This window comes from Sapajus apella, unplaced genomic scaffold (assembly GCF_009761245.1).
Source record: "Sapajus apella isolate SASKATOON/1434 unplaced genomic scaffold, GSC_monkey_1.0 scaffold92, whole genome shotgun sequence".
NCBI classification, from domain to species: Eukaryota; Metazoa; Chordata; class Mammalia; order Primates; family Cebidae; genus Sapajus; species Sapajus apella.
In genome coordinates, this window is record NW_022437032.1 from 4,218,042 (window position 1) to 4,241,286 (window position 23,245).

The window sequence follows — 23,245 nt, forward strand, 5'->3', positions numbered from 1 at the left end:
CAGTGAGCTGTGATCATGCCACTTCACTCCAACTTGGGCAACAGAGTGAGACCCTGTCTCAAAAACAAACAAACAAAAAAACGATTTCAGTCCACTGCAACCCATTCTTAATATCCATTAAGATTATGAATACCCATATGTGGTGAAGTTTTAACTGCATTTAGAAAGAAAATTGGCATTCCTGGTGTCTCAGTGTTTCTTTTTTGTGTTACTGTTTTCTGTAATACAGGCTGGAGGTCTTGTCGGGAAATGGCCCCAGTCGTGGATTATTAATGGGAAACGGAAGCCTGCTTTCCCTACTTTGGTGTCTCATTTATTGGCTGGAATGCTATAAATGACTCGGGGGCTTTATATGATTTGAGACACCCACCCAGGGGCCCAAGTCAGGGCCCTTTGTATTTGGAGACCTTAATTCCTCTCCCAGTAGTGACTTGTGCTTGGTTATGAAGTCACTTCTGACCTCGTGCAGAGCTGTTCTGCCCTCCCTCCCTCCGTAAGGGGACCGGTGGTTTTTCCCCAGGGCAAAAAGAGTCATAACCTGCCTCTGTGGATGCCACATCTGTTTTTGTTTTCCCCTGGTATTTTTTAAGTAAGAAGAAATGCGTGTAGGTTAAAGGGCCGATGGGGAGGAGGTTAGAGATAAACACTGTACAATGTGAAACTCTTCCATATGGGGAATGTGAGGATGTTTGAAGACGGGACCTAAGACAGGCATCATCCAAACCCAGCCCCTAGTCAGTTTTGGTGCCTTAAGGATATATACGCATGACTGGTGTGCAGATGAGACTTTATTTAACAATTAAAAGAGGCAGTTTCAGCACCAATGATTATTTCCTCTCCTTCCCGGAACATCTTAGTAGGAAAGGGGGAAAGTGTTAATTTAAGAGAGAAATAAACATATGTGGGTGGAGGCCTTGAACCTGTGGCCTGTGATGTCGGTCAGGCTGTCACAGTTGTCCTCCTATTCATTCACTGTCAGATGGTCCCAGATCTAAAAGTGAGGCCTTTGTGAACATCTGACCATTGGTGGTTCTCCTTTTGCCTTGCTTGGGAGTTGTTTCAACTGGAATACAAGGTCCCGTAGCTCTGTTTGAAATATTAGTGGAAGTATGTGACTTTTGTAGACATGAAATCAGATTGCTTTACAAAATCCAGGAGTTCATGAAGGATGCACTTAGTACGGCTTTTCATTCAAACCCATGGTTACTGAAAGTTGCCAAGCACAGCAATTACTTTGTCAAAGGCCTTGTTATTGCACCTAATGTTAAATAACGATTTGGTCCAGGTGCTGAGGAATGCGGACAGAAATGAAGACACATGTTTGTGGCTCGAACGTAAATTACAGAATTGAAAAAAAAAGTTCTCGATTTAGTCTCTCCAATAGAGAACCTTTCTGTAAATCTTTTCTTTATAATTTTAGAGTTAAATTCTTTATAATTAAAAGCACTTGGCAAATAATGGTTCATTTAAACCGGAGTTCTGATTCATTACTCTAATTATTGTTACCATGCAGTGCCCTTTGGCCTGGAAGTGAAACTCGTGTGCTCTTGACACCAGAGGTTAACAGAGCAGGAAGCCGGAGCACCATGTCCCCGCATGACCAGAATAATTTAGTAATTGTCTAATTACCTGAGGAGTCTAATGCCGCTACTAAAAATAGTATTAAAAAATTAAATGAAAGTCATTTTCTTGTTTCTTGTAACCCATCTGTTCTCTATTTTGGGCAATCGGGTGTCATGGGTGTAAAGTGTGGCTCATTTTAAAGGATCAGATCACTTCTCTTCTGTTTGGTAAATATGTTTTTAATGGAATGTAGAATCTGGTAACTCCATACACTTTTCTAGCCTCCATGATTCAGTTAGCTGTGGATGCGATAAGAATGTTGTAGGTGACCCTTTGTCCAAATCTGTGATTTAAAATCTGAAACTGATGTTGGTTGATTTCATAGTTGTTTCTTCTTGAAAATGAAAAAGAAAAAAAAATCATGTCACTTGAGGACTCCTCGTAACCACCTTGGGAAAATTATTAATTTGTTTAATTGTTCAGCAAATATCTGTTGCATACCAGACACTGCCCTGGGTACTAAGAATACAGTGATGAGTAACCCATCAGTTGAGCCCTCTGTTTCTATGGTCTAATGAGAGGGACCCGTCAGTTCAATAGGACAATTTAGACAATGAAGAGAGTAACACACAAGGTGTTGCCCAAACGTGACTTCACTGGGAACGGAAGTGGAGTGCCGTGAATTGAGGGGCTCAGGGAGAGCCTCTTTGAGGAGGTAAAGTTGAATTGAGAACTGAATGACGAGACTGAGCAAGCCAGCGCTGCAGGGAGCTGGGGGATGGGGTCTCAGGCAGTGCCCATGGCCAGTGCAGCGGCCCTCAGGCAAGAAGCAGCTTGGCGGTGCCCAGAGAACTGAAAGGCCAGCGTGGCTGGAGCAGAGTGAACAAGGAAGAAAACGGCATGAGGGACAGCTGGAGACGCAGGCAGGTGCTGCTTAGATGGGAGGGCGTTTGGCTTGTGCTGAACCATGAGCTACAGATTGTTAACAAGTGCCTTTTCTCCCCAGTGGTCTTAATTTTCATTATATTCTAAATCAGTAGAACCCTTTCTTCAAAGGAAGCCTGGGCAGGGGCCAGGCGTGGTGGCCCATACCTGTAATCCCAGCACTTTGCGAGGCCGAGGCAGGTGGATCACTTGAGATCAGGAGTTCAAGACCAGCCTGAACAGTGTGGTGAAACCCTGTCTCTACTAAAAATATAAGAATTAGTTGGCCGGGCGCGGTGGCTCAAGCCTGTAATCCCAGCACTTTGGGAGGTCGAGGTGGGTGGATCACGAGGTCAAGAGATCGAGACCATCCTGGTCAACATGGTGAAACCCCGCCTCTACTAAAACTACAAAAAATTAGCTGGGCATGGTGGCGCGTGCCTGTAATCCCAGCTACTTGGGAGGCTGAGGCAGGAGAATCACTTGAACCTAGGAGGTGGAGGTTGCAGTAAGCTGAGATCACAGCACTGCACTCCAGCCTGGGCAATAGAGTGAGACTCACGTCTCAAAAAAAAAAAAAGAGGAAAGCCTCGGTGGCACCTGATGTGTGACACGGGAATGGAGCTGCAGGCCGCGTCTCCCATCCTGCTGCAGTTGGTGGTGCTGAGCAGGTTTCTTGGGATTCCTGGGGCTTGGTGTGGAGCATGGATTGAAAACAACCTCTAGTTCACTCCTCTCATTGACAGGAAACAGGCTTAGAGAATAGACATCACTTGCTGCAGGTCTCCCAGCTGCTTCCCACCCATCCAAGAATAAGGCTCAGCTTTGTGAACCTTCAGTGCTCTCTTTACCATGTTGCTCAAAACCGTTTTTCCAAGACTTTCCCCATTCCTGGCCCTTCAGAGGCTGAGCTGTGTTGACGGGTATACAGGAAGGGATGGGGGAGACCGGGGCATACCACGGAGCTGCCTCTCAGGCAAGAGCTGGGGTCTAAAGTCACCCTGCAAGGCAAAACTTGAGCACAGTTACCTCTATTCCTGAATGTCTAGCTTCAGTGGAGGGCCAGATACCATTTGGCAGCCAGGGTTTCCTCCGGCTGTCCTGACACACCTCGCTGCACTGCCCTGGGTGTTGTTGGTTGTTACTTGCCTAGGGTACGTGATGAGGTAGTTGCCTTCTGTTGTAAGCTAAGAAGATTGTGAGCTTAAACTGGTTCTAAGCCAAGGATGATTTTGGCCTCCATTGGACGTTTGGTGACGTCTCTTGTCACAACTAAGGGAATACTGCTGGCATCCGGTGGATCTGGTGGCTGGAGGACAGGGGTGCTGGTGAACACCCTATGATGCCCCCCAGCGAAAGAGTACCCAAGTGGGAAAGCCCTACTCCGTAATACCAGGATCCCTTTCAGTGTGGCGGGGTCTTCGTTCTGTCAAAAGCCCCTGACATCACCCCAGGGAAGATAGGTTCACTCAGTCTGCAGGTACAATCATCCTCTTTCATTACGTTGCAATTGTTTCCTCTGTTTATTTATTTATTTATTTATTTTTGAGATGGCGCTTCACTCTTGTTGTCCAAACTGGAGTGCAATGGTACAATCTCAGTTCACTGCAACCTCCGCCTCCTGGATTCAAGTGATTCTCTTGCCTCAGCCTCTGAAGTAGCTGGGATTATAGGCATGCGTGACCATGACTGGCTAATTTTGTATTTTTCAGTAGAGATGGCGTTTCACCACGTTGGTCAGGCTGGTGTTGAACTCTGGACCTTAGATGATCCGCCCGCCTCAGCCTCCCAAAGTGCTGGGATTACAGGCATGAGCCACCATGCTAGGCCTCCTCTGTTTATTATTTATTTATTTGCCAAGCGTAAATGACAAACCCTGAAAATTACATGTCATTTATTTGCAACATCATTGTAGATACATCTAAGAGTTCCGTGTGTGGGAAACGTAACAAGAAAAGCAATAGGTGCATGGCTGCTCTTCCACACTCTCCAAATTATTCCTTCCTCTGGTCATCCTCCTTACTCATTTCTCTTTCCTATAGCAACCCCAGGACCCACCAGCCCAGAAGGGCCCCACACTCACCACCAAGGTCCGACGGACCATGAGCAGCCGCGTGCACGAAGCTGTGAAGGCCATTGCACTGTGCCACAACGTGACTCCTGTGTACGAGTCCAACGGTGTGACTGACCAGGCTGAGGCCGAGAAGCAGTACGAAGACTCCTGCCGCGTGTACCAGGCATCCAGCCCCGATGAGGTAAGCCCGGGCAGGTGCGGCGGGCCATGGATAGGCCCTGCTTGTTTTCTGTGTGCTGGAATTAGGGGTTTCCTGAGGAAGCAGTGTGTCAGGACAGACAGGAGCCAGGGTGGTGCCATGGTGCAGGGCTGCTGGGAGACATATTTTCAGATACAGGAAAGAACTGGTCTTCTAAAAAGAATAGCCTTGGACTTGAGCTATAGCCTGAATTAGGAAAGTTAGAGGTTTTGTTTTGTAACTCAGAAGGCCAGCATAACAGGAGCACAAGGTCCCGTTTAAACCACATACTTTAAAAAAGATGTAAATAATTAAGATGGTAAGATAAACTCCACATTCCATACAATCTACCCATTTAAAGTATGACTTTTTTTTTTTTTTTGAGATACAGTCTCACTGTGTCACCCAGGCTGGAGTGCAGTGGTGCGATCTCGGCTCAGTGCAACCTCTGCCTCCAAGGCTCAAACAATTTTTCTGCCATAGCCTCCCAAGTAACTGGGATTACAGGTGCCCACCACCACACCCGGCTAATTTTGTATATATATATATATTTTTTTTTTGAGACGGAGTTTCGCTCTTGTTACCCAGGCTGCAGTGTAATGGCGCGATCTCGGCTCACCGCAACCTCCACCTCCCGGGTTCAGGCAATTCTCCTGCCTCAGCCTCCTGAGTAGCTGGGATTACAGGCACGCGCCACCATGCCCAGCTAATTTTTTGTAGTTTTAGTGGAGACGGGGTTTCACCACGTTGACCAGGATGGTCTCGATCTCTTGACCTCGTGATCCACCCGCCTCGGCCTCCCAAAGTGCTGGGATTACAGGCGTGAGCTACCGCGCCCGGCCTAATTTTGTATATTTTTAGTAGAGATGGGGTTTCACCATGTTGGCCAGGCTGGTCTCCAACTCCTGACTTCAGGTGATCCACCCGCCTCAGCCTCCCAAAGTGCTGGGATTACAGGCGTGAGCCACTGCGCCCTGCCAGTATGTGGCTTCTTAGTATAGTTAGTATATTTTGGGATTTTTTTTTTTTTTTTTTGCAACCATCATAATAATCAAATTTAGAGTATTTTTATCACCCCAAAGGAAATTCTGTACCCACTTTGCTGCCATACCCCTTCCCTTCCTTATTCCTCCAGCCCTAAAGCACCCACTAATCCACTTTCTACCTCTATAGATTTGCATATTACAGACATTCCAAACAATTGGAACCATACAATAGGTGGCCTTTTGTGACTGGCCTCTTTTACTGAGTGTAATGTTTTCAAGATTCATCTGTGCATAGCCATGCATCAGTACTTCATTCCTTTTAATAACTGAATAATAACCTGTTTATGGATATATTACATTTTGTTTATCCATTCATCAATTAATGCGTGTTTGGGTTGTTTTTTATTTTTTTGTCTATTGCAGATGATGCTGCTATGAACAATTGTGTACAAGTATTTGAGCGGATGTAAATTTCTAGTTCTCTTGGGTATATATACCTAGGAGTGGGTTGGCCGAGTCATGTAGGGACTCCGTAGTTAACCTTTTGAGGAACTGTCTGACTGTTTTCCAGAAGTGGCTGCTCTGTTTTACGTGTCTACTAGCAAACCATGTGACGGTTTTCATTTCTCCACATCTTGGTCAATATCTGTTACCGTCAGTTCTTTGGCTTCCAGACGTCCTAGTCAGTGTGGAGCGTGTCTCACTGTGGTTTTGATGTGTGTTTTCCCAGTGGCGTCTAATGTTGAGCATCTTCGTGTGCTTACCGGCCATTTGTGTATCTTGTTTGGAAAAATGTCTATCCATATCCTTTACCCATTTTTACTTGGTCTGTTTGTCTTTTTGTTGTTGAGGTGTTTTTTTTTGTTGTTTGCATTTGAGGTGGAGGCTTGCTCTGGTGCCCAGGCTGGAGTGTGGTGGCGCGATCTGCCCGCCTCAGTCTCCCGGTAGCGCTGGGATTATAGGTACAAGCCGCACACCTGGCCGCCTTTCAGCACCTTTCCATTTATTTTCTAAAACAGGAATTTTCCTGTAGATATAGTTTTGTACCCTCCTTTTTTCACTCACTATTTTATCATTTGTGTTTTCCCATCATCTTGAGTATTGTTAAAAACGTTCTTTAAGACTCCTCCTTCCAGTCTGCAGGGTGTTTGTGGAACAGCTCAGGCTATAAAATCCAGTTCATCCGTGACCGTTGACATTTGAACCAGGCTTTTTAGGAGGGAGAGATGTTGCACCCCCTGGCCAGCTTCCGAGATGGGAATTGGGTGCAGAGAGAGAGGGGGTGGGGGTCGGTGTGGGTGATCGGGTGGGGGTTCAGTTTGGGTGATTGGGTGGGGGTCGGTGTGGGTGATCGGGTGGGGGGTCGGTTTGGGTGATCGGGTGGGGGTCGGTTTGGGTGATCGGGTGGGGGTCGGTTTGGGTGATAGGGTGGGGGGTCAGTTTGGGTGATCGGGTGGGGGTTGGTTTGGGTGATCGTCCTGCTCTGCTTGGACTTGTGCCATATAACAGACAATTTCAGGTTTATCATCATTTCTTCTTTCTGTGGCTTGGCAGGTTTAGTCTGTTGGATGTTGTTTTTCCCTTTGGGAATGGTGCTATGGAACACCAGTGTCAGGGAGGGCCATATTTTTGGTAGCTATGGACTGGGAACCAGTAACCTGTGGGTATTTGATAGAATTCAAATTTATTTTATTTTATTATTTTATTTTATTTGAGCTTCTAACCTCAAGTGATCTGCCCACTTCAGTCTCCCAAAATGCTGGGACTACCTACGGGTGTGAACCACCGTGCCTGGCCCTTTTGGTTTTGAAACAGAGCCTGGTTCTGTTGCCCAGGCTGGAGTGCAGTGGTGTGATCTTGGCTCACTACAACATCTACTTCCCGGGTTCAAGTGATTCTCCTGCCTCAGCCTCCCGAGTAGCTGGGATTACAGACATGCACCACCATGCCTGGCTAATTTTTGTATTTTTAGTAGAGACGTGGTTTCTCCATATTGGCCAGTCTGGTCTTGAACTCCTGACATCAAGTGATTTGCCTACCTCGGCCTCCCGAAGTGCTGGGATTACAGGAATGAACCACCGTACCTGGTGGGATTCAAATTTGAGCAAGTTCCAGATGCTGGCCGTCCGAGAAGCAAGTCCTTCCTGAGGCCCCTAATACTCACGTTGGCATCTATGGAGGTTTTCATGCCTGTCACCCACTCCTCTGCTCCCATTGGACTTTGGTGTATTTGTCTTAGGGCTGTGCAAAGATTTTTCCATGAGGGTAAATCTTTCATGGATTGCTTTGTGCGTCTCGGCTCCTTTTTCTCAAAGTGAATGGTGCTTTGTGTCTTCTGTGCATGAATTGCACTTGGATTCAGATTTGTCTTGTTTTTCTACGATTCTGAATCATGATTGAGAAAAAAAAAAAACTACTTTCCTTTGGCCTTTGGTGTCCTCAGAGACCAGTGTTACCTTTTTACTGTTTTTTTTTTTTTTTTTTTTTTACAAATTTATTAGTTTATATTGCATAGTTATTTTATGTCTATAGTAGAACACCTGAATGCATTGATTAGAAAAGTGAAAAGTAACTCATAATCTTACTAACTAAAGGTGTAGTCACTGTTACTGTCTTCCTGATCAGCCTTCTAAACTACTTAAGAGGCTGCCTTGTGCCAAACACAGAGGTTTATATAAATGCCTTCTGAGGCTCGAAGGAGGCTAAATCTAGTTCAAGTAAAATCTTTCAGAATGCCGTGCTGTTTCCAGGTCCTTGTAGGATTCCACATAGACTTGGCTGGCTTTAGAATTGTGCCTTTGAAATTTACTATCAATAAAACATTGCTAGCCTAGGCAAGGTAGTTCATGGAATACGTATGGAAACCAGTATGCGTTTTACTTGGGAGCTGCTGGAGTAATTTCTACCAGTTGGCGTAAGGTTTGTTTCCTGTAACAGAAAGCAGGATTTCCTAAATTTGTTTCCTGTGCACATTCCACTTTGGGAACCTTGAAGTGTCTTTATTCAGCTATCGATTACAGCCTGGGGCGTGGGCCCTCCCTGCCATCATACAGTAACTCATGGGGGAAATGAAATAGCTGCAGTCGGACCAGGAGAAGCCCTGCTCACATGCTGGAGCCAGCAGGCCTCAGCCCTGACAGCATCCCATCATTTCCAAAATGTTCCATAGCATCAGGGGTGGGGGTGCGGGGAGTCGGGGTAGGGGCCCTGGTGACGTTTTGACTTTCCAAGCCTTGGTTTCTTGGTGTGAGCCAGCAGGTGCTGCCTGCAAGCAGCTAGGATCAGTTCTGTCCATGACTCATTCATTTGTCTTTTCCATGAGTTCTTTCATATTTAAAAAACTTTTCTTTTTGGCCAGGCACTTTTGAGACAGTGTTGTTCTGTTGGCCAGTCTGGAGTGCAGTGGCATGATCTTGGCTCACTGCAACCTCCGCCTCCCAGGCTCAAACCATTCTTGTGCCTCAGCCTCCCAGGTACCTGGGACTACAGGTATCTGCCACCACGCTTTACTAATTTTTGTATTTTTAGCAGAGACGAGGTTTCACCATGTTGGCCAGGCTGGTCTCGAACTCCGAAACTCAAATGATCCACCCAACTCAGCCTCCCAAAGTGTTGGAATTACAAGCTTGAGCCGCTGTGCTTGGCCAAAAAACTTTTTAAAGGTTTTAAAATCACAAGTACTAATGTCCTCACTACAGAAAAGGGAGAAATTATAGAATCAAAAAGAAGATAAAAATAACCTGTGATTCTTAGCACATAGTTATAACTACTGTTTATGTTCTGGTACAGATTTTCTCACGCTCCTTCTAAATGTATGCATACTTAAATACATATTTTTGTTTTATGCGTATTTATACAAAATATGCACATTTAAATTTATATAATATATATTTACATATTATAATATGTGTTATGTAAATAAATGTTACATAAACAGTTATATATAGGCTGGGCATGGTGTCTCACGCCTGTAATCCCAGCACTCTGGGAGGCTGAGGAGGAGGGTTCACAAGGTCAGGAGTTCAAGACCAGCCAGGCCAAGATGGTGAAACCCCATCTCTACTAAAAAAAAAACAAAAATTAGCTGGATATGGTGGCAGGAGCCTGTAATCCCAGCTACTCGGGAGGCTGAGGCAGGAGCATCGCTTGAACCTGGTCAGCAGAGGTTGCAGTGAGCCAAGATCGCACCACTGCACTCCAGCCTGGGTAGCAGAGTGAGACTCTCTCTCTCAAAAAAAGAGAAATATATATATATACACACACATATATATATTAAAGAAATATATATCAATATATTATGTCAATATTTATGAATAAATATATTAAACATTATATCAATATTTATATATAAATATTGACATCCCATAGGCCGGGGTTTCACTGGAGATATCTGTTTTTAGATTCTACACAGAGAGTGTTCCTAATATATTTATATGTAAGTATTGACATAATATATTGATATATATTGATATATAAATATATTAAATATTGACTATATATACACATACATATATGTGTGTGTGTATATATATATACACACACACACACACACACACACACACACACACACACAGAGATGAGTAGTACAGAATCATACTGTAGTATATATCATTGAACAGAAAGGAAGGTGAATAACATCCTTTAGAAAGTCGTATGGCTCTCTGGGATTGTACCACTGCACTCGGGCCTGGGCGACAGAGTGAGACTATCTCAAAAAAATAAAGTAAGTAAGTCATTTGACTTTCAAACTTCTGTAGAACTTACATGTGTGTGGAAGTATATGTGTATGTGTGTGTATATGGACGTGTGTGTACGTGTGATGTATTTGCATGTGTGCCATGTATGTGTGTACATGGATGCACGTGTGTGCACATAGATGCACGTGTGTGTGAATCAGTGAAAGCTGCTTTCTGTATTTGGCCCTGCCTTGAATAGCTGAATAATTCCAGAGCAATGAGTCACCAGTTCTAGGTAACATGCAGAGTGTTGGCGTGGCTAGCACATGCTCATGGCATGGAGTCAGAAGTCCATCTCTCTCCCACCCCGACTTCCCTTCTCCCAGGTCCCTTCCTCTGAGGCACCCACTGTTGTTAATATCTAAGTATCCTTGCAGAGATAATTCTTTGCATGTATTAGAATTACCCTCACCCTTTATTAAAATATTTTTAAAAATTTTAGAGCACAACTGTAAATTATAGATGCAGCTTTGCACCTTGCTTTTAGTAGCTCGGTTTTTACGAGCGTGCCTGGACCTGGAGTATCATCGCACCGTGACCTCAGCAGAGGGCTGAGTTTTACTGAAACATTTGCTGAGGGTTCCTGAAGCCTCCTGATGGCATAAACGCATATCTGTGTTTCAAGACCCTGTCCACTAACTTTCATGAAAGGTGAGGGCATCACATTGGCCTTCCCTGCTTCTGCAGTGCAGTTGCTGGCCATGTTTAACGTGTAACTTTCAATTTAGTCAAATTCAATCAACTGTGTGATTTTTTTTTTTTTTTTTTTTAAGGCAGAGTCTCGCTCTGTCGCCCAGGCTGGAGTGCAGTGGTGCAATCTCAGCTCACTGCAACCTCCGCCTCCCAGGTTCAAGCGATTCTCTTGCCTCACCTCCCAAGTAGCTGGGACTGCAGGTGCCCACCACCATGCCTGGCTAATTTTATGTTTTTAGTAGAGACGAGGTTTCACCATGTTGGCCAGGCTGGTCTTGAACTCCTGACCTCAAGTGATCTGCCTGTCTTGGCCTCCCACAGTGCTGGAATGACAGGCATGAGCCACCATACCTGGCCCAGCTGTGTGATTTTAGGCAAATCATTGCCGCACCTCAGCCTCCTCAAAGGTAAACATGGGCTAGGGCCATTGACCTCACAGGTCCTTGTGAAAGATGAGGTAGTAATGGTGATAACAGCAGTACTGACAGCAGTGAGGAAGGACCACCTATCTGCTCTGTGCCAGGTCCCGGGCTGTGAGCCCCTCTTATAGTTACAACGATTGTGCCCATTTTGCAGATGAAGTGTAAGTTGCCTAAGGATAGTTCCCACGGTCACATGGCTGGCAAGATGAAAACCAGACAGCTCATGCCTAGGGTCTGGACCTGCAGCCCTCAATCCCACTTTCCTACCCATGGGATGATGGCTTGAAAGTGCTTTGTAAACTCCCGAAGTGCTGCAGAGGGAAGATGCCTGTGTTTGGGAGACTCAGGGCTGATACTGGATGAAGTTCCACAGCCTCTGGTTATTTTTAGCCACTGTAGTCCCTTGGGTACCCTGTTTGGAGGAGGTGTTCAGACACTATGCATCTCCTAAGTACAGTGGAGTTTTTTTTTTTTTTTTTTTTTTTTGATCCCTTTTTTCTCATTGGGGGAAACTTCCAAGCTTGGTGAAAGTAAGTCTTTTTTGAGGCCGGGTGTGGTGGCTCACGCCTGTAACCCCAGCACTTTGGGAGGCTGAGGCCTGTGGTCATGAGTTCAAGACCAGCCCGGCCAACATGGTGAAACCCTGTTTCTACTGAAAATGCAAAAAAAATTAGCCAGGCGTGGTGGCGGGCACCTATAATCCCAGCTACTCGGGAGGCTGAGGCAGAGAATTGCTTGAACCCGAGAGGTGGAGGCTGCAGTGAGCCTAGATCGCGCCATTGCACTCCAGCCTGGGCAACAGAGTGAGACTCTGCCTCAAAAAAAAAAAAAAAAAAAGAAAATAAGTCTTTTCTATCAGACCCTGGCAGCCTACCTTCTGAGTATCTTGCCTTTACCACTCATTAGGTTTCATCCCTTAGAAAGGAAAATTAAAATGAGCATGTTTCACTCAACAACTTCCAGCTCCATCCGTGTTGCTGCAAGTGACAGAATTTCTTTCTTTTTTAGTGTGCTTTGCTTATTTATTTATTTTTTGCGATGGGACCTTGCTGTGTTGCCCAGGCTGGAATGTAGTGGTGCAGTCTTGGCTCACTGCAGCCTTGACCTCCTGGCCTCAAATGATCCTCCTGCCTCAGCCTCCCAGTTAGCCAGGATGAGAGGCGCACGCCACTACACCTGGATAATTTTTGTATTTTACTGTAGCAGTGGGATCTTGCTGTGTTGCCCAGGCCCATCTCAAACTCCAGAACTCAAGCAATTGTCCTACCTCAGCCTCCCAGAGTGCTGGGATGACAGGCATAAACCACTGCACAGGGCCAATATGAGGATTTTTAATGTCTACACTACCTTCTTCTGCCTACATACACCGCAGAGTATTTGTTCTCTCTCCCAAGCTTGCCATTTAGGAGGTTTCCCGCTTTTGGCTATCATAAATCGTGCCACGACACGTTGCCTTCCATATTAATTCTCTCCGCACATCTCTGAGCATGTGTGTAGAAGGTCCCCGTTGTCTCCTTTAGTGTGGTCTTCACCTTGTTGCTGAACGTGAGTGTAAAAACTGCCGGGAGGTCAAGTACACGGCGTCGGGGGGTGGCAGGCAGCCTCGCGGTCCTTTTGCGGCTATGAGGTTGGGCGGTTGGTTTTTCATGAACACATTCTCAGTGAACATAAAATCTGTGCAGCTCCCTTCAATGCGTGGGCACAGCCTGAGCCTCGGCCTCAGGCCCAGACAATGACGGCATTCAGACGTGTACACGAATGAGCTCAGAGTGTGAAGCAGAAAGATTTAGGAGGGTGTTGGAGTTTTACCATCACGTTGCCGTGCCCTCGGACCCAAGGGGTGAGGCCAGAGAACAGAGGTCGGGAACTGAAGGGGAACTCCTCCATCAGGGTTACTGATTAACCATGAAGCGGGCTCTCAAAACAGGATTGTGGTTGTTCAGAAGAAGACAGCGGGGGCGGTTGGAGCAGGGCTGGATGGTGCCTCATGGACACTGCAGGCAACTGTCAGATGTGCCGCGCTTGGTGTTAGCTTATCCATGGGCCATAGAGGCAAAAGCTCTGTCCCGTGTGATATTACTGTTGGCAATTGTTTTGTATTTTTAGTAGAGACAGGGTTTCACCATGTTGGCCAGGCTTGCTTCGAACTCATGACCTCAAGTAATCCAGCCGCCTCAGCCTCCCAAAGTGCTGGGAATACAGGCGTGAGCCACTGTGCCCGGCCTCTTTCTTCTTAAATATTAATTTTTATCAGAGTCAAGTGATAGGAAGTTCAATTCAAGTACAGGACATTTGGATCAAGATGCGGTCATTCATTCATTCATTCATTGGAGATGGAGTCTTGCTCTGTCACTGAGGCTGGAGTGCAGTGGTGCAATCTCAGCTCACTGTAACCTCCGCCTCCCAGGTTCAAGCAATTCTGCTGCCTCAGCCTCCCGAGTTGCTGGGATTACAGGCACCTGTCACCACCCCTGGCTAACTTTTGTATTTTTAGTAGAGACAGGGCTTTACCATGTTGCCCAGGCTGGTCTTCAACCCCAGATCTCAGGTGATCTGCCTGCCTTAGCCTCCCAAAGTGCTGGGATTACAGGCATGAGCCAGTGTGCCTGGCAAGAAGTGACCTTTTATACCACCATCTCTTCCACTGATTCCTAGTAGGCTGTGTTTTGTTTGATGCTGTGTTTAAAAAAAAATTGAAGCGGTATTTAAAGATCACTTGATTTTTGCAAAATTAGCTTTTCTCGAGAAAGATCAGCTCTGGAAATAGTGGCCCAACTTCTACCTGGCAGTGGTTGGCCAAGCTGGGCAGTTGCTGCCTCAGTTTACTCCTGACCCCGACATGGCCCTGCCCTACTCCTGTCTGCCACTCTCCCAACCCCTGTCGGTATTTGAACCTGTAACCACCAACTGGTGCATTGCTGAATGTATTTTCTTACTGAGTAAAGAAAACCGTGTGTCTGGCTGGATTTATAATTCTGAAAGGCTGGATTAGGGCTGACCAGTGGCTCTTTGTGAGCTTGGGTGTTTATCTTATTGAATGCCACCAAAGAACCCCTTTTATCAGACGTCACATTCCCGTCTTGTATCATATGCGCTCTGATGGTTAGTATGTATTCTGCTTTTGACAAGAATTCAAGGCTGCTCAGTGTGATCTGGCTTATTTCCCAAGCACAGCATCCCAGGTACAAAGGGAAAACTTAAAAAACTTGTCACAGGTGGTTTATTGCTGACCAAGAAATGATGAAAAAGCCCTTTCACGGTGGCTTCTGGCACGAGTTCTTCAGATGGGCGTTTGAGGAAGGGAAAGGTGTGACCCATGCTCCTTTGGTTTTTCCTTTTTGTCCAAAGCAGAAGACACAGCAGACTCCTGAGACAAGACCCATTTCCTTTTCTCTTTCCAGCATTTTATCCAGTTCGTGCCTAATGTATCCGTTCATTCATCCACCTTAATGAGGTTGCATTTTCTGCTGCCGCCTTGACCTTCAGTTATTGAGACTCTAACTCAGGCTGTTAACAGCAGTGAGACCCAAGCCCCTGAAATCCTGTCTCTGGTGTGATAAGGGGTGATTTCTTTGAACAGAAGCCCGGAATTGCCAGAATGTTAAGTAACCTTGCTGTATATCACTTTGTTTTGGAAGGGAATGCAGTTTATCTCAGCTCACTCCCCAAATGTTTGTCTGGCTCACAGTGGAGAGGTGTGAGTTCCCCACTTCTAAACTGGTCTTTCCTGAGCAGGACTGGGGGGGATTTTATGTGTCCTCTAAGAAAGTAGCTTTAAATTAACACTGACTTATGTTAACGTGGAGGAGAGTGGAAGGTGAGAAGGAGAGGCTCCCTGCAGGGCTCATATCCTGTTGGAATCAGCTCCCAGAGACTGAGAAATTTCTTGTTTTGGTTGTTTTTGAGATGGAGCCTTGCTCTGTCGCCCAGGCTGGAGTGCAGTGCCGCAATCTTGGCTCACTGCAACCTCTGCCTCCCGGGTTCAAGTGATTCTCCTGTCTCAGCCTCCTGAGTAGCTGGGATTATGGGTGCCTGCCATCACGCCTGGCTAATTTTTGTATCTTTAGTAGAGACGGGGGTTTCACCATGTTGGCCAGGCTGGTCTCGAACTCCTGACCTCAGGGAGCCACCCGCCTTGGCTTCCCAGAGTGCTGGGATTACAGGCGTGAGCCGCCTCACCAGGCCTCACAGAGGCTTTGATTCGGATGGTGGATCCCAGCAGTGGGGAAGGGCTACAAGTATCGCTGTCGTCGGCTCCTAAGCTCCACTGAGAGGTTTACCACGGAAGAAAGCAAGGTTAAAAGATGTTTACATACAGTTGTAATTCATCTTTCCTCAAAAGCGTTTGTCTTTGATCATTTCCGGTTATAGTTGTTCAGCGTTTTCCCCAGTACGGCCCCGCGTGGTCTGGAGCTGGGTATGCGCGGCTGGCCGAGTTCTGCTGCCCAGCCCTGGAAGCTACTTCTGGTTGTGGAGTTTTAGGTGCTTTCTTGATTGAAGCTAAGAGCAGGCTTTCCGGAATTAGTGTATCTCCTGGATGCTCAGTATCTCAGACTTTTCACATCTTTTCGGGGCAATTAACGGGCAAAGGAATAGCTGCACAAGAACAGGAGTAAAGAAGTCATTTCCGTAAGTGTTTGAAAGTATCTGAAGAATAGTTTTTTTTTTTTACCTTGTTACTAAATGGGTATATATTGGAAGGGTATAAATTTAGTCAGGCATTTTGGCTTGTACGTAATTAAGTATTTGTAATATTTGAATTGTACTGGGGTATTTATTTAATTAATTTAACTTATTTAACTAATTTAACTTATTTAATTTATTTAACTTAATTAAAATTAAACATAAAAGAAATGCATTTACATATTTAAAACATTTCAGTGGTCTAGAAAGCTAGAAGTAAAAGCTAGAAGTAATTCACGCCACGTGTATCACGCTAAACCTTTTTACACTGCACCCAAGCTTTTTTACATAGACAGATGGGATTTTTTTTTTTTTCTTTTCTTTTTCTTTTTTTTTTTGAGGCGGAGTCTTGCTCTGTTGCCCAGGCTGGAGTGCAATGGTGCCATCTCAGCTGACTGCAACCTCTGACTTTGGGGTTCAAGTGATTCTCCTGCCTCAGCCTCCCAAGTAACTGGGATTACAGGCACCCACCATCATGCCCAACTCATGTTTGTATTTTTGTAGAGATGGGGTTTCACCATGTAGGCCAGGCTGGTGTTGAACTCCTGAACTCGAGTGTTCCTCTTGCCTTGGCCTCCCAAAGTGCTGAGATTACGGGCATGAGCTATCACGCCCAGCCAGGGTGATTTTATACATGCGAATCATTACTGATTTGTTAATTTTAAGCTTTGGAAGAAAATTGTTAGCAGACACAACAGGGCTGTATTGCAAGTTAGAGCGTCCTAGTCTGTATGGCTTGCCGTGTAACTACGTACCATCATTGAGTGTCTTGTAAACAACAAGTTATTGCTCCTAGTTCTGGAGGCTGGGAGTCCTGTATCAGCATACTGGCAGATTTGGTGCCTGGCGAGGGCCTGCCTCCTGGCTCATAAAAGGCCCTCTTTTCACTCTGTTTGTCACGGCAGGAGCGAGAGAGCGCTCTGGGGTCTGTTTTATAAAGGCACTTATCCACTCATGAGGAGCCCCACCCGCATGACTTAATCACCTCTCAAAGGCCCATCTCCAACTGCTATCACATTGGGGATTAGGTTTCAACACACGAATTTTAGGGGACATAAACATTATCTGTAGCACAGCCATTCAAGTAAATAGCTAAGTGAATGCGTTTTCAAAGACTTAGGCTGGTAGTCAAAAACTGAAACTAAAAAACAAACAAAGAAACCCACTACTTGATCTGCCCTTTCTTTGAAAGGTAGAGGTCAGTATGACAGTTTCTCCCACTGGTCAAAGCTTAAAGCTAGTGAGTGCTGGCTGACTCATTATGACTTGAATTTAAACAAGGTAGAGCCTTGAAAAAATTTCTTGCTAATGTAAATGTAGTTAATAGAAGCAACGGAAACTGAATTTGGTAGCAGAGCATGGTGGATGAAGGATGCCTAAAGATACATTTTCAGAGCTGGAGTGGAATGAGAGAGAGTCATCTATTTTAAGATCTTTATTTTTCAGAGTCCTGTGGGGGCTGGGGGCTGGTGGCAGAGCGGGGACCAGAACCTCAGTTTTGAGCTCCAGCCTGATTTCCTTTTCAGGGTATAGCAGATCAGCCAAGATGACGTTCAGGGGTTCCAGAGAGAGAAAGGACAGCAGCTGGAGAGCTGCATACCTTCACCTTGTGGCTTCTGTAGCGCTCTCTTGGTAAAAGGAACAGGAACTCAAGAGGAACCCCAGTTTTTTTTGTTTGTTTTGAGAGAGTGTCACTGTCACCCAGGCTAGAGTGCAGTGGCATGGTCTCAGCTTACTGTAGCCTCTACCTCGCAGGCTCAATCTGTCTTCTCATCTCAGCCTCTCAAGTAGCTGGGATTACAGGTGCATGCCACCATGCTTGGCTAATTTTTTGTAGGGACGAGGTCTGCCTCCCAGGCTGCTCTTGAACTCCTGGGCTCAAACGATCCTCCACCTCAGCCTGCCAAAGTGCTGGGATTATAGGTGTGAGCATCATGCCCGGCAGGAATGCAGATTAAACAGACGTGCAAGAGACAGCTGGGCTGCTAAAGGAGTCCCTGAAAATGGACTCTTTACCTTCCACCATCCTCAGTGAAGAAGCAATTATCATGAACTATTTCAGGCCTGCGGAAAGTTAGACCCACCCACCGCTGGGTTTAAAGATAACCAAATACTTCCAGTGGAGGTGACGTCCCCCGAGTACCCCTCTCCCCATCACCTACGCGCAGCCCCTGTCAACAGCCTCCTAAAACCTGCTTCCCCTTCTCCCCCTACAGATTAAGCTTTATGAGAAGAAGGGGGGAGGGCCTGCCTTTTCTTCTTTCTTGATTTTTTTGGTAGACACTGTACCTTTGGACTTGGATGGGAACAGTGACAGCTTGTTTGGTATTGAAATTGGAAGCCCTCCTGTATTCCTTTCCTGTTGTTGCTGTACCAAATTACTGTGCATTTATGTTTTTTGTTTTGTTTTGCAGTGGAGTCACTCTGTCGCCCAGGCTGGAGTGCAGTGGTGCGATCTCAGCTCATTGCAACCTCCGCCTCCTGGGTTCAAGCAATTCTCCTGCGTCAGCCTCCCAAGTAGCTGGGATTACAGGCACCCGCCTCTAAGCCTGGCTAATTTTTGTAATTTTAGTAGAGATGGGGTTTCACCATATTGGCCAGGCTGGTCTCGAACTCCTGATCTCAAGCAATCCGCCCGCCTCGGCCTCCCGAAGTGCTGGGATTACAGGCGTGAGCCACTGCACCCGGCCAGCATCTATTTTAAAATGAAACAAATAGATTTTTCTTACAGTTCTATAGATCATGGGTGAACACAGGACGAGGGTCTCACTGAGACAGGATTGAGGCTGCTCGAGCACCGTTGCTGTGTTGCTGCTGAGTCTTTAGGGGAGAATCTGTTGCCTTTTCCAGCCCCTAGACGCTGCCCGCATTCTTTGGTATATGGCCCCTTCCTTCGTCCTCCAAGCCTGCATCACCACATCTCTCGAGCCCTTCTTCTGTTCATGAGTCTCTCTGGTCACAAGCAGGAGTGCATCCCTTTTGGGGACTCATGTGACTCACTGGGCCCACCTGGGTGGTCTGGGATAAGCTTCCCATTTTAAGGTCCTTACACTGAATCCCATCTGCTGAGTTCCTTTTGCCATGTCGGGTAACATTCTCAGGTTCTGGGGATTAGGACATGGGCTTTTTTGGGAGCCATTATTCTGTCTGCCACACCTCCCGTCAACTTTTTTTTTTTTTTTTTTTTTTTTGAGACGAGGTCTCGCTCTGTCACCAGGCTGGAGTGCAGTGATGTGATCTTGGCTCACTGCGACCTCTGCTGCCTCCCAGGTTCAAGTGATTCTCTGGCCTCAGCTTCCCAAGTAACTGGGACTACAGGCGCGCACCCCCACGCCCAGCTAATTTTTGTATTTTTTTTAAGTAGAGATGGGGTTTTACCATGTTGGCCAGAATGGTCTCGATCTCTTGACCTTGTGATCCACCCACCTTGGCCTCCCAAAGTGCTGGGATTGCAGGTGTGAGCCACCATGCTCGGCCCACCTGTCAACTTTGTAATGGGTGATAGTGCGTTGGGGTGGCCTCCCACTGAGGATGTACCCATGTGCACGCACCCTGACTTAGACCCCTGTGATTCGAGAAGGGACATCTGATGAACTGGGATGGCACTGTCCCTTGGGTCTCTTACTGATGTCAGCTAGACCTGGGCAGATCCTGTCTCAGCCCATTGCAGCTGCCAGCCGAGAGCAGCTTACCAAGCCCCTGCTCTTCTGGGAGTAAGCATGATGAGCCTGCCATCCAGCTTGGTGGGCACATGCAGGCCCTTCACACTGTTTGCACCCCCCGACCCCACCAAGGCCACCCTCCTGTGGCTGCAGGGATGAAGGGCAACCAGGGGTGGGGCCCCCGGCTCCTCCCTGCTTCTCCTTTCCCCATCTTGTCTTCCCTTTCCCACTCCTGTTTCATTTTTATTCCTGGAGACCCTAGGCTAGCTCCATCTGCAGACATGTTTTATTTTCTTCATGAGCTTTTAGACCCTGAGAATTAGTTGCTTACATTTATTTTATTATATTTTTTTGAGACAGGGTCTTGCTGTGCTGTCCAGGTGGGAGTACTGTGGCGCTGTCGTGGCAGCCTGCAGCCTCCACCTCCCAGGATCAAGTGATCCTCCCACCTCAACCTCTTGAGCAATTGGGATGACAGGCGTGCACCACCCCACCCTAATAATTGTTACTATTTTTTGAGATGCAGTCTTGCTCTGTCGCCCAGGCTGGAATGTGCTGGCATGATGATCTCTACTCACTGCAACCTCTACCTTCCAGGTTCAAGCAATTCTCCTGCCTCAGCCTTCTGAGTAGCTGGGATTACAGGAGCCCACCACCACACCTGGCTAATTTTTGTATTTTTAGTAGAGATGGGGTTTTACCACGTTGGCCAGGCTGGTCTCAAACTCCTGACCTCAGGTGATCTGCCCACATTAGCCTCCTAAAGTGCTGGGATTACAGGCATGAGCCACCACCCTAATAATTAAAAAAAAAATAAAGCTTTTAGCGACAGGGTCTCCCTGTGTTACCTAGGCTTCTCTCAAACTCCTGGACTCACATGGTCCTCCTGCCTCGGCCTCCCCAAGTGCTGGGATTATAGGCCTAGGGCACTGCGCAGCCCGGGCCGCCAATCACTCTTAACCCTGTGCCAGCTCCTTCTGCCGTGCCTCTGGTGTGCAGCCTGCTTGGAGCCTAGAAAAGATGAGTTATGCCTTACAGAAGGGCAGCTTTCAGCGTGGGAGCCCTCCCAAGCCCAGAGGAACAGACACTGTCACGGGCCAGCAGAGAGTACTGGGTGCCCCCAAGGGCAGTGACTACTGTGATTCCCCTGTCTCCGAGCCCCGTCCGCCTTTGTGTTCATGGCACAGACTGTGAACCCAGATTCTCTGCTGTGCGCCTGACCCTCAACCTGTGTTATGTTTAGGTGGCCCTGGTACAGTGGACCGAAAGTGTGGGCTTAACCCTGGTGGGCCGGGACCAGTCTTCCATGCAGCTGAGGACCCCTGGCGACCAGATTCTGAACTTCACTATTCTGCAGATCTTCCCTTTCACCTATGAAAGCAAGCGCATGGGCATCATCGTGCGGGTGAGTTGTCTTTTATTCATGGCTTGAAGTAGTTAAAAACCCCAGGCATGCTGCGTGTGTCCCTGTGGTTTGACATTCTTTCTGACCCTCTTTACTGTGGTGTCTGTCACCCAGACTAAAGAGGGAATATAATTCCCTAAGCAGAAAGGAAATGAGTTCCTTGATTGGACACACTCCATAACTCTGATCCGCTTATGGTGTCCCTGGTTCTGGAGTGAATGTTAAAGAGAACACTCACTGGGGATTTCTTGGTAGTACATCTCTCATTCTCTGTTGTTTCATATTAAATACGTATTTTTTTTTTTATTGTGGTGAAATTCACATCATAGAATCATTTTAAAGTGAAAAATTCATTGGCGTTTAGTACATTCTCAGGGTTGTGCAGCCACCACACCCCTCTTGTTTCAAAACATTTCATCACTCCAAAAGAAAACCTTGTGACCGGGTGTGGTGGCTCACACCTGTCATCCCCCAGCACTTTGGGAGGCTGAGGTGGACAGATCATCTGAGGTCAGGAGTTCCAGACCAGCCTGGCCAACATGGCAAAACCCCAGCTCTACTGTAATACAAAAATTAGCCGGACGTGGTGGCGCATGCCTGTAATCCCAGCTACTGGGGAGGCTGAGATAGGCTGAGAATGCCTCCCGGGCCCAAGTAGTTCTCCTGCCTTGGCCTCCTGAGTAGCTGCAACTACAAGCATGCACCATCACACCTGTCTAATTTTTGTATTTTTAGTAGAGATGGGGTATCATCATATTGACCAGGCTGGTCTCAAACTCCTGACCTCAGGTGATCTGCCCGCCTTGGCCTCCCAAAGTGCTGGAGTTACAGGCGTGAGCCCCCACACGCGGCCTGCATCTTCAGCTCTGGTTACCAGCATTCACTGGCTTTTTCTCGAGTGGCTGTACTCATCTCTTTCCCACTGTTCCCACTGTTCCTTCCTGTCCTCACCAACAATCGATGGTGTCAGACGTGAAAACACGTCGCCAGTCTGAAGAGTCTGATTTGATACGTTTTTCTCTTTGCTCTTTTAAAACTTTTTAATTTTTAAATTCTTATTAAAATAATTTATTAATAATAAGAATCCTCCCAGCTTAGCCTCCCGAGTAGCTAGGACCATGGGCTTGCAAAACCATGGCCGACTAATTTTTAAATTTTTGTAGCTATGGGGTTTTACTGTATTGCCCAGGCTGGTCTCAAACTTGGCCTCAAGTGATTCTCCTGCCTGGGACCCCCACAATCCTGGAATTACAGGTGTGAGCCACCATGCCCGGCACATTTATTTATTCTTTGATACGCAGTTTCACTCTGTCACTCAGGCTGGAGTGCAGTGGTACCATCACGGCTCACTGCAACGTCTGCCTCCTGAGTTCAAGCAATTCTTCTGCCTCAGTCTCCCGAGTAGCTAGGATTACAGGCATGTGCCATCATGCCCGGCTAATTTTTTGTATTATCAGTAGAGATGGGGGTTTTGCCATGTTGTCCAGGCTGGTCTTGAACTCCTGACCTCAAGCCATCCGCCCACCTTGGCCTCCCAAAGTGCGGGTATTACCCAGCCCAGGTAACATTTGAGTGGGGCTTATTGTGTGCCAGAGGCTGTTCTAAGTGATTTGCATAAAGTAACTCATTTAATTCTTACCACTGTAACCACGTGAAGTAGGCACCATTAAGACCGATGTTTGGCAGAGGAGAAAATGGAAGTGGAGGGAGGCTCAGAAACCTGTCCAGGTTCACACAGCTGGAACTGGTGGGGCTGGGACTCGCTCCAGGCTGCCTGGCTTCTAGTTCCGGGCTCTGTACCGCAGGACCTGGGGGTTAGGACTGGGGTGCGACAAGAGGGATGTGGAAAAGCTCACAGGGGACCCACGGTAATGTCGGGGTAGGATATTAACTCCATATCACTGCGTAACAGATCACCC

General features: G+C 46.8%; 1 protein-coding gene across 3 annotated transcripts in view; it reads left to right on the forward strand.

The window, feature by feature from the left end:
- ATP9A (ATPase phospholipid transporting 9A (putative)) overlaps positions 1 to 23,245 on the forward strand; it is a 159,265-nt gene that overhangs the window by 102,844 nt on the left and 33,176 nt on the right. For all 3 annotated transcript variants that reach the window (XM_032255980.1, XM_032255977.1, XM_032255978.1), the window contains exons 14-15: positions 4,530 to 4,742; positions 21,165 to 21,326. In XM_032255980.1, the coding sequence (XP_032111871.1) occupies positions 4,530 to 4,742; positions 21,165 to 21,326 (375 nt within the window). The remainder of the gene's footprint in view (positions 1 to 4,529; positions 4,743 to 21,164; positions 21,327 to 23,245) is intronic.